At 49.0% G+C, this 19,268-nt stretch overlaps 1 protein-coding gene across 4 annotated transcripts; it reads right to left on the reverse strand.

The window, feature by feature from the left end:
- Positions 1-702: 702 nt before the first annotated feature.
- MYOZ3 (myozenin 3) lies at positions 703-19,157 on the reverse strand. 4 transcript variants are annotated; one of them, XM_027545946.1, is made up of 7 exons: positions 17,800-19,157; positions 16,064-16,142; positions 8,598-8,752; positions 7,413-7,466; positions 7,200-7,335; positions 6,609-6,771; positions 703-3,427 (listed from the first exon to the last, which is right to left on the reverse strand). In XM_027545946.1, exons 2-7 carry the CDS (start codon positions 16,122-16,124, stop codon positions 3,259-3,261), a joined length of 738 nt encoding a protein of 245 aa, XP_027401747.1. In that variant the 5' UTR covers positions 16,125-16,142; positions 17,800-19,157; the 3' UTR covers positions 703-3,258. The 4 variants fall into 4 exon arrangements, with proteins under 4 accessions (XP_027401747.1, XP_027401744.1, XP_027401743.1 ...); XM_027545943.1 differs by having other exon boundaries at positions 16,064-16,125; positions 17,472-19,151; XM_027545942.1 differs by having other exon boundaries at positions 16,064-16,125; positions 17,800-18,996.
- Positions 19,158-19,268: the final 111 nt, after the last annotated feature.

The raw sequence follows: 19,268 nt of genomic DNA on the forward strand, positions 1-19,268 counted from the left end.
ATTTATTTTGGCCACACTCCACAGTTGTAGGGTCTTAGTCCCCTGACCAGGGAGGGAACCTGGGCCCTCAGCAGTGACAGCGCTGAGTCCTAACACTGGACCGCCAGGGGATTCCCGTGTCCACTAACTTTTTTAAAAGGAGGGATCGTTTTGGTAAAATGTAACTCATGTACCAAAAAAGTGCGTAAACAACAGATGCACAACTAAATTAAATGTTTTAAGTGGATATCTGTATAACAATCACATATATCTGGAAATAGAAACTGTCCAGGTTTCCCCAGAAGGGGCATTATGTCCCTTCACAATCACAAAAGTCCTGATTTCATATTAAACCCCTCCTTGCGTCAGTAAACATGTTTTGCGTGCCTGCCTGCCTTTGCTCAGTTTTGTTGCTGAGACGCCTCCGTGTCGTGTCACCGCAGTGCATTCATGGCCACTGCTGCCATGTCTGCTGCCCGTTGTCCCAGTGTTTGGGTTACTGTCAGCCCCTTTCATTTCTATATCACTGTACGACTTCATTCACGTAAAGAACAAAAGCAGGCAAAAGTACAGAATTTATGGGAAGGGCATACTAGGCTCCCAAATTACATGAAAGGTTAATGGCCTGCTTTTTCAGGATCCAAATTTTACTTGTTGAATAAAGAAGCAAAATACAGAACAACAAATACTGTATGATCCCATTAAAAGAAAGACATGTCTCTGTACTTATGCATCTATATACATGTACGTCTTTATTCAGTTAAGTCTAGAATTCTAAGGGGACCAAACAATTAGCAGTGGTTACCTCTGGTGTATGTATGGGAATGGGGCAGAAAGCAGGAAGGAGGGAAGGGCTCCGTTTGTGTATGGGAGAAGCTCTATGGACCGATACCTTCACATTTTACTACTTCATTTATTTATTTACTTTTACAATAAGCATTCCTTTTTTTTTTTTAACACCTCAGAAAAAACAAGGAATGAGGATTTACTCTGGGGTGCAGCAAGCTTCTCTTTCATACCCGCTGGCTAACATTACCCTCAGAGCACAGCAGAGCCAACCCAAGACAGTCTATATCCTCTCTTCGTTGTTTCAGACACTTTAACGGTTGGCTTTCAGTTCATAGAAACACAGCTTTAAATGGCAGCCCCCACATTCAAGACAGCACATCAATTGCAAGTAAATCTAAATCAGCTGTTGGCCCCTTAAGACTGGGTGGGGCACAGAGAAACTCCTCCGGAGCAGAAGGAAGATGCAGCCATTTTCTTTCTATTTCTGGAAACCAGCTAGATTTCTAGCATGCACACCTGGGAATCAGCTAGATTTGTGGCCTTCTCCTCTCCCCAGGAGAGGGAGTCAGGGAGGAGGCAGAGGGAGGCAGCGGGGAAAGGAGTAAGTCATGTCCAAAGGGAGCCCTATGGTCATCGGAGGCTCTCCTTCAGGTTTCAGCCTAACTGACCTCCAGTGACATTTCCATGAGCCTACTTGTCAAGGTGCATTCACTGCAGGAACATCGTATCCAGCCAAGAGCAGTAGTTGCCTAAAATCTGACTGCTTATTACCTGTGTGTCCATCACTATGGTCACAAAACCCTATGCAGGGTCTTGTACTCTTGTCCTCATCTTACAAGTGGAGAAACAGAGGCCCACAGGTGAGAAATGACTTGCTCGAGTTCCCACAGCTAGTGGTGGCACTAGAACCCACCCCATCCAGTCTGATGCCCAGCCTGCACTCTTAAGCTCTAAAAGCATGACACCAGGATTAGGTGATTCCAGACTGAACGGGCACTGACTTGGCCACCCAGTGGAGTGATATTCACTGGAATTGGACAGATCCCCACTTTGGCTTTGTCCCCAGACAAGTCACTTCCCCTTCTTAGGTCTGGATAGCCACATCTGTAAGGCGAGACCACGCCTTTGTCTCAAGGTTGTACTGAAAATTAGAAATGGGGGATCCAGAACGCCTGCTACCAGCACGAGTACCGAGGCACCCAGTAAAAAGCAACCGCCATCAGTACCACCACCCACACCCGCAGGGAGGCGCTCCCTTCCCGTCTTTCCAAGGAGCCTGCGCAGAGGCCGAACTACGCCTGGTGGGCATTACAACGAGATCTAGCCTGGGGTCTGCTCCAAATGGTGAGTGGAAGCGGGTGGAAGGGAGTCGTCCTTGTAAGCACCCCACTCTGCATCTGCCCTGGAGGGTGCTGAGGGGTGCTCCTTCCTTTGACCCCATGGCTGTCTCCCTAGGCCCCATAGGCCTCGTTCCTTGAAGGGTTCCCGGCATCTGGCCTTGCTCCTCTCCAGTCTGTGCCCCACACAGCAACCAGCGAGACCCCTCACTCCCCAGCTTAATAACTTCCCCATCTCCTTAGTGCAGCCCACCCCATTCCGCCCCGCTGAGGACTCACCGCCTTCTCTGACAGTGCCGTCCCCCTTCTTCACACCGGTACTCGTGACAATTCCGCACCCTTGCACTCACCACCCACTTGCCAGAAATGCCTTCATCTCCACAATCTCCCTGTCACACCCCCTCCCTTCAGTCCTTCAAGGCCCTACTCAAATCCTCTGGGACACCTTCCAGAGTCCCCACCCCACATCCAGGGTTAGAGACCCCCCCCTCTGCTTCACATGGTTCCTCAGTTGTCAGTGTGCTTTAGGGAGCATTAAGGTGATTTACCACTTTACAAATCTGTCTTCGCTACTGTCTTTTCCTCCCTCTTTCTAGGCTAGGGCCTGGGCTTATTCCCCACCTTCTCCCTATGGCTGGCACAGCAACTAACACACAGTTGGTGCTAGTAAATGTTAGCAGCGTGAATAGATAAAGACCATCTGTGTCTCAGTAAAAGGAAAAACAAATTATCAGAGTGCTTCACAGGTAAATAGGCAGCTAGTGGGCTCCCTGTCACTGGGGGAAACTAAGCTAGAGTACAGGAGCAGGAGAGAGTGGAGGCTGGATGTGAAGTCACTGGAGGCTTCGATTCCTAAAGACACAAACCAGGGACCAGTTTTCTTGGAATCAGCTCGGAGTGCGAGTTACTAATAGAGATCCTCTGCTCAGGGGATTCTGATGCTGCAGGTTTGGGCAGGTCAGAAACCTGTAGGAAAATACCCCCAGGTGATTTTGAAGCATGCCACATTGGGAACTGCTGAACTTTGTGACTTTGAGGCCATTTGCAGTAAGGTTTTGTGTGCGATGGCCCTTTGTAAACTGAAGTGCTGGCCACAAATCTTGGCTCCAGGTGTTATTCGAACTCTGAGATGAGGGAAGTGAAGGTGCTGGAGCTACAGCTCCTCAGACTCTGGGAGGTTGCGGACCCAGCCCTGGGCCACTCTGTTGAAGCTGGGCCTGAGGCGAAGGAGTTCCAAACCACCGGTGAGCTCCGGAACGAAGGGAGTGCCTGCCCTCGGAAGGGTTTCTCCCACCAGGGGTCCTCCAAAGGGCATCGGGGTCCTGGGGAGAGAAGAGCGGCAGGAGAGGCTGAGTGGGAGCGGGGTGGCAGAACAGACATGGGGGTCACCGCGTGTGGCCCCCTCCCCGCCTCTCTGGGCCTCCGTTTCTCTGTTACTCAGCAAAAGATTTTATACTATCTTTAACAGGTTTCTCCAGCTTTGCCCAGTCCCAAATCTGCCCCTAGTCAGGATGGCTCGTTGTTTGTAAATATTAATAAGAATGATGTTTTCAGAGTGAAAATTGGCCTGTCCTAGCAAAACTCTCAGCTCCCCTTAAGTAAAGTCCAGAAGGGGGAAGAATTGGAATCTGGTTTTTCCTTCCTTTTGACATCTCCCCTTACAAAAATATATCACAAACTGGAGAGAGAAAGGAGAGTTAGAAAGAACATTCAGAATCAGAGAATGCAGATTACAACCAGGACATGCCATTTCTCACCCACAATACTGACAAGAATAAGTGATTTGGTAACGGGCCAAAGTTAGTGAATGGTGGAGAGATTCTCACTCATATACTGCTGGCTGGAGGGTGAACTGGTGCAGCTACCTTGCAGGGCAATTTGGCAGGATCCTTTAAACCTGAGAATGTGCAAATTCTGTCAACCAGCAACTCTACCTGTAAGCATATGGCTTAGGAAGTGCATGCACATATGCACAAGGAAGCAGATATGAGCAGTGATTAGTGACAAACCAGAGACAAGCCATATGCCCACTGGCAGAACAATGGATAAGATCGATATATTCATGGCAGAGTACTATGTAACAGCTTAAAAGGAATGAACAGAGCTATAGATACTAAGAGATTTCAAAAGCATAATGTTGAGTGAAAAAAGCAAGTTATAGGATGAGATTCAAAATATCAAAAGACACACATACACATGCAAACCAAACAACGCTACATCCCCATAGGTATGTAGATGCTCTGAGAACACACACGACCTGACAACAGTGCTACTTTTGGGAAGAGACTCGGGATTGGAGGATGGGGAACAAAGGGCCCTACTTTCATTTGTAGTTGCCTAGGGTTGTACGTGAGAAGGCGATGGCACCCCACTCCAGTACTCTTGCCTGGAAAATCCCATGGACGGAGGAGCCTGGTGGGCTGCAGTCCATGGGGCTGCTAAGAGTCGCACACGACCGAGCGACTTCACTTTCACGTTTCACTTTCATGCACTGGAGAAGGAAATGGCAACCCACTCCAGTGTTCTTGATGGGAGAATCCCAGGGTCGGCGGAGCCTGGTGGGCTGCCGTCTATGGGATCGCACAGAATGAGTCGGACACGACTGAAGCGACTTAGCAGCAGCAGGGTTGTGTGTGTGTTTTTTTTTAAGATAATATAAATACATGATTTTCAAACTATTTTTTACTTTTAAGAGAACAAAGAGCATTGCTCATGTAGTGTTTTCCCTGCAGCTTGGGACCATTCCTGAGCCAGGAGCCAGGTTCCAGCCAGGACAGTGTTTCTGCCTGGACCACCCCAGCGGTGGTGGCAACAGCCGGGCCCCACAGGAGCAGGCCAGGCCGCTTCCAAGCTGCGCAGAGCTCACGGTTGGGCCGTGGATGCTGAGCACAGCTTGACTGCCAACACTGCTGTCCCTTCCCTCTCTACCTCAGTTGCCTCTTCTGCGCCAGGAAGGGTCTGGCCTTGAGGCTCCTTAAGAACCCCCCTTCTTTTGGTGGGAACATGCCTCAGCTCGTCATAGCGTGAGATCGGTGGGGCCACAGCCTGCCCTGGGCAGCCTGGAAGCTGCCTGCTAGCACTGATGTCTGCTGAGGGTTTTAAATAGCTAGACAGGCAGGGCTGGAGGGCCCCGGGAGAAGCAGCAGCCCAGTCCTTCCTGGCAGGAAATCCCCAATCCTCTGCCAATAGCTTGTGATTCACACGATGCCTGTTGGACCCTGTTCTTCCCATCATGGTCCTCCCATGCTCTCAGCTGTTTGAGGGCAGTCACATCCCTCCAGAGCACTCTCTTCTCAAGGCCCATCACCCCGGTTCCTTCAACCCTTCCTTAGGGGACCTGGTCTCAAGGCCAAGCCAGGCAGATAGTCTCCACATGTGGTCTGAGCAGGTGCCAGAAGAGCTGGGCTGTGGCCTCCTCTCTGTGGACCCTCCACTTTCTCACTTAATGCAGCCCAAGCCAGCAGAGAATTTCTCATAAATAGCAGCAGAGTAAGGAAGCCAATTGCATTTGAAATGCATCCCCCAGCCCCACGCCTTCCTCCAGCGCCAGGCTCCCATCCTGCCTGCTGGAATTTGTTTTCAGGCCCCTAGAGTGGAACATTAAATTTATCCCTTTCAAATTCTCCCCTGAAAATAATAATAACCTGTAAATAGTAATAATAGAAGCTACCATTTTTTGAGAGATTCTCACTTTCCAGAAACTTTACCCATGGCCTCTCATGCAACCCTCACAACCATTTTATGAAGTAGGTATTAATACTATAAGAGTCTCCTTTTACAGGTGGGAATTGGAGACCCAGAGAGGTTAAGCCATTCGCCCAAGGTCACACAGCCAGGGGTAGAGATTGCATTAAGCCCTTGATGAAGCCCCACGCTCTAAACACTATGAGCCACTTACTATTGTTCTCACCTCTGGTGTCCAACATTTCACTGCCACTTCCCACAGTGGTGCAACCTCAAGGTCACTTTCTAGGCCTCTTCCAGACCACTGATGAAAGGGAAAGGCTGAAGTGGCCTAGGACTGGTGAGATCTGGGGCCCCCACCCAGGGAAGGACTCTCACTTCCACATCCATTGAGGAGGCGGCACACAGCAGTGATGAAGAACAAGAAACTGGGCTCTGGAGTCTGACAAACCCGATGTGGATCCCAGCCCTGCCATTGCTTTCTTGCCGTGTGACTTTGGGCAGATTGTTGATAATCCTCTTCTCCAGAAGAATGGGAAAAATTGTAGCACCTGCTCCACCCTGTTGTGAAGCAGGATCCAACAAGATGTGTACCACATACACCCATTCATTCCCTGTGCATTTACTGAGCACCTACTAAGTGCTAAGGCACAAGAGTTATATTGTGTTTTAGCAGAACTCAATAAATGTATACAAGGCGTTGGGGTAGAGCCTGGCATGTAGAAAGTGCTCAGGAAATGCAGCTGCTGCTGTGGTTGTGACTGGCTCCAGTGCATCCTCCTCCCAGGTCTCTCCCTGAGCAGCCCCACCTTGTCTTACTTGTTGAAATTTCGATACTCCGCCAGACTGGGGGTGTGACTTCCGCCCTCGCCCAGGTAGTCCCGGTAGCTGATGAACTCCTGCCACGGGCAGCGGTAGCCCTTGGGGATGGCTGTGTGGTTGAACTTCTCGGGTGGAATGCCCTTCAGTGGCTCAGCATAACCTAGGGGTGGAGTATGGCATGTGGGAGGCAGGCGAGTGGGCTGCCTGAGTTCCCTTCTCCTTTGGCCCCCACACCCCACCTGGGGATGGGAAGGAAGGACCTAGAAAGAGAAGTCAAGGGAGGGAGTGGAATGTGATGCCAAACTCGCTGCAGAAAAGAGGACCCTTTCCCATCCCTGGAAATGGGGAGGATGGAGCAGGGGAAGTGCAAGTTGGGGCAGAGACTCTAGTCTTGGCTCATCTCTGGCACGCTCTGTGGCCTGACACAGCTGCGCCTCTCTGGGCTTGTGCTGTATCTGCAGAGAGGGGTGTGTGTGTGTGTAAGGAGATGGACTAGATACTCTCTGGGTGCTATTCCTGCCCCATCAGGGAACACACCCATGTTCTGATCCTCCAGTCCTGGTCCTGGGACGTGGGGAGGCCACTTACCTGGTGCCAGGGCGCTGGGGTTGTAGGTGCTCACCAGCCGGGAGGCCATGGACTCAGCATCCCCAGGGCCCCCGTGAGAGGCTGGATAGATGTGGAGCTCAGAGCGGTAGTTCTTCCCCTCATGGCTGTTGGCAACCTGGGCACAGGAGTAAAAGCTCAGAAACCCCTTCCCCCGGGCTTTCCCTCCTTGGGGGAATCTCTGTCCACACTCACCATCCCAGGTTCTGCTGTTCCTGTCACCTTCTCCTTTGCACTTCCTGCCACGACCTGTGGGGTTGGGAGGTGGGCGGCAAGTAAACCACAGGTAGGCTCACCAGGGTTCTGCCTCCCCTGAAAAAGGCAGGGGGTGGGGAGGGGCATAATCCTAGAGCCCACCTCCCAGGGATGTTGGGGTAATGAGTTCATAATGTAGAGCTCTAGACCCTGGAACAGAGAAGTGCTCTTATATATGTTAGCGGCTATTGTTGTATTGCCCCTGGACTTCTGTTAACCTCCCTGAGCCTCAGTTTCCTTCTCTGTATAGAGTGGGCATGATGATGATACTGTCACTCTCTGATCATTAAACGAGACGACACGTGCACACGGCTTAGCTAGCACTGTCGTAAGCACATAGCAAAGGTAGATGTTTTGTCATTTTTGTTATTCTGCCACATGGTGCCCCCTCCTGTTTTATCCAGAAATTGAGTGGAGCAGGATGGCAGGCCCTGAGTTCATCAGAAGTACTTGAGACTGCCTGCTGTCTCTCTGAAGTCTAAGGGCAGGTCATTCTTGTTTCCTTTCTTTGCTGTTGTTTAGTCACTAAGTCATGTCTTAACTCTCTTGCGAGCCATGGACTGTAGCCCACCAGGTTCCTCTGTCCATGCGATTTCCCAGGCAAGAATACTGGAGTGGGTTGCCATTTCCCTCTCCAAGGGATCTTCCTGATCCAGAGATCGAACTGTTACCTACATGGGCAGGTGGGCTCTTTACCACTGAGCCACCAGGGAAGCCCCATTCTTTAGATGACTTTACCTTCTTCCAGTGGGAAGAAGAGAGAGGTGTTCTGTATTTTCCATCTTAAATCAAGCTCAAGTCTAATCTAAATCCTGCTTGCTGCACATTCAGCCCAGAACACCTGACTGTCCTTCGGCACTTTTCACAGGAGCCAGGGTCCCTTCACTCCATGGCTCACCCTGTCCAACCCACTTTATGTTTCGTGTCTGGGGAGACATGCCTGAAGAGCTAACTCTTCTAAGATCACAGAGCAGGGCAGGCGTCAGTCTGATGGCGACGCCACAGTCATCCCCTAGTTGGACTTGAGGGGCCCCTGTAGAGGCCAGATGTTCTCACTTGGCTTGTCGTTTGGCTCTAGGCTAATGACTGGCCCTCAGTTTCCCTGTGAGTGCAGTGGGAGCTTACAGCACGAGGGCTGGCTGCAAACTCAAAGGTGAATTTCTGCACGCGGCGCTGTCTCTTCTGGAAGAGGAGGGACCCTCTGTTGTTACGAAGCGATAGCTCCTCCATCATCAAGTCCTGGGGCACGCTCAGTTTCTTGCCCAGGTCCAGCAAAGGAACTGCAGGAGAGGAGAGAGAGAGCTCTTACCACCAAACCTTCAGGATACTCCGGCTGCTGGCTCTAAGGGGACCTCTTCACAGCACTGTCCGTTATGTACAAGTATGTCAGTTTCTCCCTATGCTTGCTGACACTGGGTGGATTCTGTGGATTCTTTGCCCAGCCAATGGGCTGAGATGACTCCTCTGAGTGTGATTTGCCTGTGTTTGATGAAAGTGAAAGTGGAGATTGAAAAAGTTGGCTTAAAGCTCAACATTCAGAAAACTAAGATCATGGCATCTGGTCCCATCACTTCATGGGAAATAGATGGGGAAACAGTGGAAACAGTGTCAGACTTTATTTTGGGGGGCTCCAAAATCACTGCAGATGGTGACTACAGCCATGAAATTAAAAGACGCTTACTCCTTGGAAGGAAAGTTATGACCAACCTAGATAGCATATTCAAAAGCAGAGACGTTACTTTGCCAACAAAGGTCCATCTAGTCAAGGCTATGATTTTTCCTGTGGTCATGTATGGATGTGAGAGTTGGACTGTGAAGAAGGCTGAGTGCCGAAAAATTGATGCTTTTGAACTGTGGTGTTGGAGAAGACTCTTGAGAGTCCCTTGGACTGCAAGGAGATCCAACCAGTCCATTCTGAAGGAGATCAGCCCTGGGATTTCTTTGGAAGGAATGATGCTAAAGCTGCAACTCCAGTACTTTGGCCACCTCATGCGAAGAGTTGACTCATTGGAAAAGACTCTGATGCTGGGAGGGATTGGGGGCAGGAGGAGAAGGGGACGACAGAGGATGAGATGGCTGGATGGCATCACTGACTTGATGGACGTGAGTCTGAGTGAACTCCGGGAGTTGGTGATGGACAGAGAGGCCTGGCGTGCTGCGATTCGTGAGGTCGCAAAGAGTCATGACTGAGCGACTGAACTGAACTGATGCTGAAATCAAGCATCATTTCAGATATTCTTTTGCCAGGTGTATTTAGTCCCTGAATTTCCTGTGCAGCTCTGTGCCCATAATTGTGGAAGTGATGAGAAATTATCAGATTCTAGGTATCTTCTGAAGGAAGGCCCTTGGGGTGGGATGTGAGAGAGAGACAGAGGAGTGGAGGTGATGGCAAGGTTTCTGGCCTGAGCTGCTGGGAGGATGCAGCAGCCGCTCTCAAGCATTCAGGTCTAGACATGTCTTCTTTTCATTTTAAAATAGCCTTTTATCATGATGTGCTGTGTGTACATGCTAAGTTGCTTAGTAGTGTCCAACTCTTTGCGACTATATGGACTGTAGCCTGCTAGGCTCCTCTCTCCATTGGATTCTCCAGGCAAGAATACTAGAGTAGGTTGCCATGCCTTCCTCCAGGGGACCTTCCCAGCCCAGGGATCGAATTCGCATCTCTTACATCTCCTGCACTCGCAGGTGGATTCTTTACCATTAGCGCCACCAAAACAGCATATGTGTACATTGAAGAGAGTTAGAAAATATAGACATAAGAGAAAAAGGAAAGAAGAACACCATTTTCTACCATCCAGAGATTACCACCCCTAACCCGTTAGTGTGTATGCCTTTCCTGTCTTCGTGAAGTGAAGTGAGGGTCACTCGGTCGTGTCCGACTCTTTGCGACCCCATGGACTATACAGTCCAGAGTATAGTCCTAGCAGGACTGTAGCCTGCTAGGTTCCTCTGTCCTTGGGATTCTCCAGGCCAGAATACTGGAGTGGGGAGCCTTTCCCTTCTCCAGGGAATCTTCCCAACCCAGGGATTGAACCCAGGTCTCCCACATTGCGGGCAGATTCTTTACCAACTGAACCACAAGGGAAGCCCCCCATCTTCTTAATTGACCATATATTCATGTTATTTTTTAACCAAAATGAAATCATAACATAGCTTCTTTGTAACTTGCTTTTATTCAAAGCTCTCTTCCTTTTCAAGTGAATGAATTTTTGTTTTATATCAATATAATGCCTAACCCATATTCAAACTCCTCTAATGGTCTCCAAAACTGAGAATAAGGTGTGAAGAGTCTTGTAGGCATCCCATTGGAGATGCTGAGGAGGGAGCTGGATTTATGAGTCTAATGTTTGTGAGAGAAAACTCACTTGGATGTAAAAACTGGGACATTGGGAGTATACAAATGGTATTTGCTATCGTCGTTTTTCAGTGAAGAGTTTTCTGTTGATTTCTTTCCTCATGGTTAGGACCAGTCATTACAGCCATGTAGGAGGATTTTGGGGCTGATGACTGTCAGTAATTTGGGGGCCTATCCATATCCTTTGTGCTTCCCCACCAGCAAAATGCACATTTCATGCTGGCCCAACAAAGGGGGACTTTGGGAATAGAGGAGTGTTGGAGATGATGAGGACGCTGGTAGGAGCGGGATGCGTATGGACAGCGTAGGCAGTGTCATCTCTAAAATCAGATCCACGTGGGTTCATGTTCCAGCTCTTTAAATGACATTCTGAGCCTGGAGGCTGGCTGAGATCACCAAGGTTATGAGGATGCATAAGAGCTCTACAGACTGAGCCCCGGGGCCTCCAACATCTACAGACTGAGCCTCAGAGCCTCCAACATTTAGATCGAGGAGATGAAAACAGCCTGAGCCTGGGGAGAAGCAGGAGGAAATCTAAAGACTGTGGTGTCCTAGGACCAAAGGCTGAAAGTGTTTCAGGGACAATGAACTGATCAACAGAGTCAAATGTTGCTGACGTGTCGAGTCAGAGGAGGGCTGAAAATTGACCATTATATTTAGTAACATGGGGTTATTATTGGTAATCTCCACAAAAGCAGTCCCTGTGGTGTACTTGGGTGTGAAAGCCTTATTGGAAAAGGTTCAAGAGAAAAGGGACTGAGGAACAGTTTAACCATACCGTGAGGAAGCAATGAGCCAAATCTAGGATGTGGGACTTGGACAGAGCATCTGGCCCAGTTTCTTCAAAGGAGTGAATGACATGGAAAACAAAGGAGGGGGTGACGGTGATTTAGATTAAGGGAGATTTAAGAGACATAGCTACCAAATAAAAACAAGGGCCCTTGAAGGTGCTGTGCTAAGTGAAATAAGTCAGATAAGGACAACCATATGATTTCACTCACATGCAGAATATAAAAACAAACATAAACAAAAGCCAACATGAATGATCAAACCAAACATCAACAAACATGCAGATACAGAGAACAGAGTAGTGGTTGCTAGAAGGGAATGGGGCCAAGAGGGAGGGCGAGATGAGTAAAGGGGTCAACTGTGGTGAAAGGTAGAAACCATACTTTTGGTGGTGAGCCTGCTATAGTGTATGGGCTTCCCTGGTGGCTTAGATGGTAAAGAATCTACCTGTAATAAAGGAGACCAGAGTGATTCGTGGGTTGGGGCGATCCCTTGGAGATGGGAATGGCTATCAACTTCAGTATTCTTGCCTGGAGAATTCTGTGGACAGAGGAGCCTGGTGGGCTACAGCCCACAGGGTCTCAAATAGTTGGACAGGACTAACACTTTCACTTTTCATGCTCTAGTGTGTACAGAAGTAGAAATATAATGTTGTACACATGAAACTAGATAATGTTAGAATCCAAAGTGGCTCTTATTTAGATATCCGTGAACAAACAAGAAAATTGGAGAAAGTTGACTACAGGACTGGTTATTAGATAGTATTAAATCAGTATTGCTCATTTTGGTCAGTGTGTTAATACCTTTACATGTAAGGAAATGTGCTTTTTATTACTTTTGATGCATAGTGAAGTGTTTGGGTTGGGGGGGTGGAATGACATGTTTCTTGGGATTTGTTCTGGACTCCAAGAATAAAAGGGGGACCTCGGGGGTCTGAACTCTCTACTTTGGTGTGTGTGTGTGTATAAGTTGGTTAAATAAAATGTTGAAAAGAGAGAGAGGAGGGAAGTAAAGATAGCAGCTTTGAGGAGCTGTGCTCTGAAGGACCACGGCTGGATGCAGCTATGGAAACAAGAGGGATTTGTTTGCTTGCTTGTTTTTAAAGAGGAGAATTACTGAAGGAATGTCCTAGAGCGGGGGAGAGAGCAGGGAGGGTGTCTGGCGCCCAGCTAGAAGCGTTGGCTTCGGACAGGTGCACGGAGAGTTCACCTCTCACGCTAGGAAAACCGAGACAGGGACACAGAGGCAAACAAGCGGACAGATGTGGAGGCGGGAGCCTGCAGAAGTCTCCTTTGGCTCCTTTTCTAGTGAAATAAGAAGCAAGGTCACCAGCTGAGAATGGAAGTCGGGGAGGAGGTACTTTAGGTTTGAGAAGAGCGGTTGCTGAAATTGTCCCAGAGAACAGTAGAGAGAGTGACTGGGGGAGGAAGACAGATGTGGTCAGCAGTCAGCTCTGAGGGCCGTGCAAGTGTGGCGCTTCATCCCACTCAGCGGAATCCTAAATGGCCTTTGAAAAAGGAGGCTGATGGTTTTTTCATTCTTTCAGCAAATGTAGAGAAAGAAACTTCTACACATTAGAATCAGAAAGAAATCCACTATAGATTAAGAGGGGGGAAAAAAGCAAATTTCTGAAGAATTTGTATTCTAAGATCCCACTCATATGTTTAAAAAAATAAGTATATGCTTATGCATGTATTGAATCTGCAAGGAGACATGCCAAATATGAGCAGTGACTATTTATGGGATATACAAAGGAGGAGGGCTGGAAATTGTTTGCACTGTTTTTGTTTTCTTTCAAACGAGACAATGCACTCTGTCTTAAACAGATGAAAGACCTAAATATGTAATACCTAAATACATACCTAAAATATGTAATAAAAGTCCCCTGACATATATTCTCAACTGCTGTTCAGATGAACTGAACTCAATATTTAAAGACAAAAAAAAAAAAAGCTATAGATGAAACCTATTTTGACTAAGCAATTCTAATTCTAGGCATTCATCCCTGGGGAGAAAAGTTGAATAAATACACCCAAGGATATACGTACGAGGATGTTTGCTGCAGTGAGGTGTCAGATTATGAAAACGGGGAATCAGTCTTACAGGGGATGCTGCCTGGACACCCTTTATCAGTGACTAACAGCTCACAACGGCCACCTCTGCAGAGAACTGCTCCGGTGAGTAGAGGCTGCAACAGCCCCCCTGCTAAAGCTGAGATGATTTCTTTCTTTTTTTTTTTAGCTGAGATGATTTCTATAGGGCAATTAATTTATGCTCTGGAACCCACTTCCTTCCTTAGCAATTTCCTCTGCCCAGTCCTGCTTTTGTCACTTCCCTTCTCCTAGGAGTGCAATCTCAACAAGTCACTTGTTCAGGAATCCTCAGGCTCTACCCCTAACCTTAGTCAAGCCTTCATGGCCTCCTTGTCAGGGGAGGGTGTATAAATATATATAATATCTTATATGCTGGGGGAGGGGAGGGGTGAGATAAATTATACTAAGATGGGAAGAAGTCTGTGGTATGCTGCTAAGTGAAAAAAATTTAAGATGTGGTATGTAGCTGAGTGAAAAAAATTTAAGATGTGGTGTGCTGCAAAGTGAAAAAAAATTTAAGATGACGAACACAGTGTATAGTATTCAGCCCACGTGTGTATGTGCTTATATAAATGTTTATATATGAACAGAAGAAGGATTTACACAAATCTGTTAACAATGGTTATCTCCAGATGGTTTCATTATGAGGAACTTTCGCTTTCAAAGTCATTCATATCTGTTTTGTCTGAATATTTTATAAAATGAATGTTTTATTTATGTAACCATGTGGTAAAGGAGCAGTTTTGGAGACAAAGAGATCTGGGGTCAAATCTGTTCTGCATCTACAGAGGATGTGATTTCCTGGCTTTCCTGAGTCTCTGTTTTCTCATCTAAAAAATGGGCATAATCGTATCTAATTTACAGAGTTGTTGTGAGGGTTATATACATAACAAAAAGTTCAAATGCTCTTAGCACCATATCTGAGACACAGTAAGTGCACAAGAACAGTGTTTTATTATTATTTTACAATGGCTGTCTTTTGGTGATGAGCTCATGTGATTTTTCTCCCTTTCTACTTTTCTTTAGTTTCAAAATTGTCCTTAATTAATACTCTAGCAATAATCAACAACAACAACAACAACAAAAAACTTATTTCCAGTCTGGCATAAATGATGTGCATCAACATTGGGGGGTCTGTAACTAATTAGACAAGAAAAGAAAATGCTTTGCCTGGTTCTTCTATTTAGAGCCTCGATATCTCACAAAGCTTACATATTTCAGCATGAAAATCATGGAATGAAAAAAAAATGAAACCATCAAAAGGAGGCAAGAACACACAAAATGGATTAAAAGTATGCCTCACAGATAAAGCTGTACACATGATGAAACAGTTCTTAGAACACCTCACCTAAGGAGGCAAAACTGCAGCAAAGTCCTTAGGCAGGGATTTATCAGAGCTTGGTTCACTGCTCTCCTGCATGGGAACCATCCGGGTACTTGTCTAAGTGGCTAATGCTTGGCCTCCTCCCTAGGTCCCCTGGATCAGAACTCCTGGGTGGGGATATTGGGATGAGCCTCCTGACAGCCTCACCCACTTCCGTGCCCCTCTGCTTTGCTGCCAGGTTTCTCTATAGTCCTTCTTTTAGACAAATAACCTGCTTCTATCTGTACCTCCCATACCCAGCCCCAGGTCGGTGGGCACTGAGCTGGGCAACCTGGATTCTGATCGGCCCCCTGACTCCCTCAGTAACTGTGCGCTCCCTCAGTAATCTGTACTTTTAAGCAACAGCGCCATGTCACTATGATTCACAGAAAAGTGTGAGACTTCTGACTTAGCTGAATTTCTTTTTAAAATACATAAAATGCTCTGAAGTAGGCCAAATAAAGACTCCAAAATTTTGCCAAGAGTTCTGGAAGAGGTCTTATAAAATTAATAAATACGTATTTTAGGTGACTTATCCACTGGATGAATCAGCTTTTACGTGAAATGGTTTGTCTCAGATTGGGCAGCCTGCTCTTGCCCTGCTGCCCCACTCTCCCCTGACCCCTTGTCTCGTGCTGTGGCTGCTCAGTGAGACCCCCAGTTAAAGCACAGGCAATTATGTGGGAAGCTTGGGCCATTGGTAGGGTTCGATCTGGGACCCTCAGAGCTCAATCTGGGGCTGAGGGAATGACTCAGGTGGGGCCAGGGCCTAGTCTATGGCACTCAACCTCAGCTCTCGTGTGCCCTGAAATCAGGGCCAGGCCCCTCCCAATGCTTCGGGAAACTTCCCAGCCCAGGCGGCAGATTCCACAGGCTGGCCTGGAACTCACACCTGTTTGCCCAGGCCTGGGGCCAGCAGGCTGAGTGGCTATAGCCTGGGACCAAGAAAGGATGGGATCTGAGGGATGCCCAGCGGCTGGGGCAGCCTTACCTGGTTCAGTGAGGTCCCCCGTGGTAGTCATCACTGGCCCCTTCTGCTCCTTGGGGATCATCCTGTGGAGGAGACACCCCTACAGATGGGTCCAGCTGCCTCCGTTCCTCCTAGTCCTTGATCCACCCAGCCTCAGCCCCACATAGCCATATCTCACTCCAGTCTCAAGCAAGGGCTGTCCAAGTGGGAAAGAGGAGGCTGAGGTCCATGCAGGGCAAGGGAGATGCTCAAGGTCATGCAGATCTGCTTCCAGGTTGCTAAGGAAGCACAAGGCTCATCGAGAGTAGTTTCTGGGACGTTAGAAGGGGAGGTGGGGGTGTCTGACTGTTGTTGTCCACTGACTCGGGTGAGCTCTACTCAGAGGCTTAAAGAGGTTGAAAGTTGAAGTCTGGGGGAGAGGAGCATGGCCGGTTAGGCTGGGGCTGCACTGGGGTCTTCAAGGTGTGCCCCTCATGTCCCCAGTATTCAGCTCTGAAGCTTGAGGGCACAGGCTGGTGCAAGGAAGCTGAAAGAGCCATCAGCCCCTTCGTAGCCCCCATCCTTCGGCTCCCTTCCATGGTGCTCTGCTTCTCTCCCTCCTCCACCAGTCCCCCATTTGCATCTATGGTGTGTCCCAGGAATCTTGGAGGTGATTTAAAATAAAATGAGGCCCAAAGCCCCAGAGAAGCCCTGTAGGCCCCAAGTCGAGAGTCCCTATCTTGCCCTCAGGAGAGAAGGCAGAGCCCTTGGGCCTCCTGACAGCCTTACCCACTTCTATGCCCCTCTGCTTTGCTGCCAGGTTTTTCTATATTCTTTCTTTTAGGAAAACAATCTGCCTCCATCCATTATCTCCCCTCCCGTACCCATACCTGGCCCCAGGTCATTGGGTGCTGAGCTTGGCAACCTGGATTCTAATCAGTCTCTCTGACTCCCTTGGTAAGTGTGAGCAAGCAGCTCTCCAGCTCCGTGTCTCTCTGTGCCACCTAAAGCTGCATGCAAACATGAGCACACGTGCATGCATTTGGGGTGAGGCCCATGAGCTTGTGAAGCATGCTCCACTGTGACCACTTAGGATTCCACAGTTCCAAATCTGTTTCTTGACAAATACTCTCCTTACAGAAATTTACAGACATCGGGAAGGACCCCTCATTTGACAGACAGGGACCCTGTTCCCTCTGTTGCTGAAAGATCTTGAAGTCTGAGCAGAGTCATAACCTACCCTCCAGCTGGAATCCTAGCCACCCCTCCCCGTTTAACTGAGAGGTTAGGATCCCTCCCTTCCCAATTTAGGATCCAGGCTTCCACAAGGCCCCACACTCCCGGCCCTTCTGCAGGGTCCTTGCTTTGCTGTGGGGGGAAGGGGCTCTGGAATTACTCTTCTCCACCACCCGCTCCGCACAGCCCTCAAGCTCCCCTTGGATCCTGGTACCTGAGAGACGGAAGCACAGTGGGCAGGAAGGGGTGTCAGACCCTCAGATTAACACCTCTTTCGGGAAGCTGAGAGTCGATGGTCAGTGTCTGTGCAGGGGGTCGGAGAGCTGGGTGTGCCTTGCAGCCAGCTCCGGCCTCAGCTGACGAGAGTCGCCCCTGCCTTGTGGTGGCTCACAGCCTTATTTCGGGCTGCAATAGGATCCAGGGACAGATGCTAAAAGCACCAGGCCCCAGAGAAGACAGGTGCCCCGGCAGCAAGCCCTCGCACACAGAAGGCCTTGCATGCACACGTACAGCACACATACACACGCACACACCAAAGTCACCTGGAAATGCCGAGAGTGAGTCACCGGTATCCTGAGCTTGCTAACGATATCCTTAGTGCCTAGAGTGGGGCCTGGTAGGAACTTGGTGGATATTTGTTGAATGAGTGATGGAATGGGTGGGTAGGTGATTGAATGAATTATCCCCCAATGTCTTTGCTTGACTCGTTCTTTCCTTTCCTTCTTTCCTGCCTTCCTTTCTTCCTTCTGCTGCCTTCTTCCCTTCTTCTCTCTCTCCCTCTACCTTCTCACATTCTCTGAGCTTCTCTCTATGGACTGAAAATAAATAAGGCAGGGCTCTGTCCTCAAGGAGCTCAGCCAGGCCCGTGTCAGCCCCGTAAACAGCTTCTGCAGCGCATCATGGGAAATGCTCTGGGAGGGCCCCAGGGGAGGGTGCCACTCGCTCAGCCTGGGGGTGGGGAAGGCCTCCCAGAGAAGGAGACATTTGAGCTGGGCCTCGAGGCATGAGTGGGAGTTCACGGGGCAGAGAGGGGCACGGGTAATTGCAGGCCGAGGCTGCATCATGTATAAGGATATTAGGGGCCAGCTAGGACTGGGGGCTGGGGTGGTGCTGAGAGATGAGGCCAGACAGGTGGGCAGGGGCTAGATCACAGCAGGCTTTTCAAAAGCAAAGTTTTATAAAGGGCTGTTGGAGTTTAAAGCAGTGGAATGGAGCAGTCAGATGGCATTTTCCAAAGATATCTCTGGCTGCCCTGTGGAAAGTGGGTTGGCGGGAGCGAGACTGGAGGCAGGAGGATTTCACTGTGGTCAAGCGAGAGCCAGTGGGTAGCTGTACCAGGGCGGTGACAGAGGGCATGGAGAGGAGGAGAGGGGCTTGAGGGGTTCGGGGAATTATCAGGTCGTGGTGATAGACTGGCTGCAGGAGATGAGGAAAGAGCCACTTCCACTTCTGGCTTGAGTCGTTCAAGGAAAACAACGGTGGTTGGGGGGCAGATACTTAGTTAAGTTTGGAATGAAATTGGTTTGAGGTGTCTGGGCACCAGAGTCACCAGTAGGCATGGGGACACCGCTCAGGAGAGGTTTCTGCTGAAGATAAAGATTGTGTCAGAGGTGCATTAACTGCTGCCAGGGAAAGGTGGGACGGGCAGGGATGTGCTGGGTCCAGGGAAGTGATCTCCTGTACCTGTGTGCCAGATAGATTGTCCAAGGGCATCTCTCTTAAGAAGCCTGGACTCTGCTTTGGATCACCTGAACTCAGCTTCCTGATCCTCAGAGTCCTTTGCTCTGTCTCTGCTAGAGGAAGGTGAGGGATGTTCCTAGGGCAGGCTTGGCTTCACCTGTGAGTAGAGCCATGATGCCCTTCTCTGCAAAGGACGCCCCCATCAGAAGAGGAGCACTGCTAATGGTGTGGGTCCTGAGCTCTCTAGGGTTGCCTGGACTCTGATGTTACCTCTTGTAGGAGCTCCTCCTCCTGCCTGAAGCCCGTCATCAGGAAGCAGCCCTAGAGTGCT

Source organism: Bos indicus x Bos taurus, chromosome 7, assembly GCF_003369695.1.
Source record: "Bos indicus x Bos taurus breed Angus x Brahman F1 hybrid chromosome 7, Bos_hybrid_MaternalHap_v2.0, whole genome shotgun sequence".
NCBI classification, from domain to species: domain Eukaryota; kingdom Metazoa; phylum Chordata; class Mammalia; order Artiodactyla; family Bovidae; genus Bos; species Bos indicus x Bos taurus.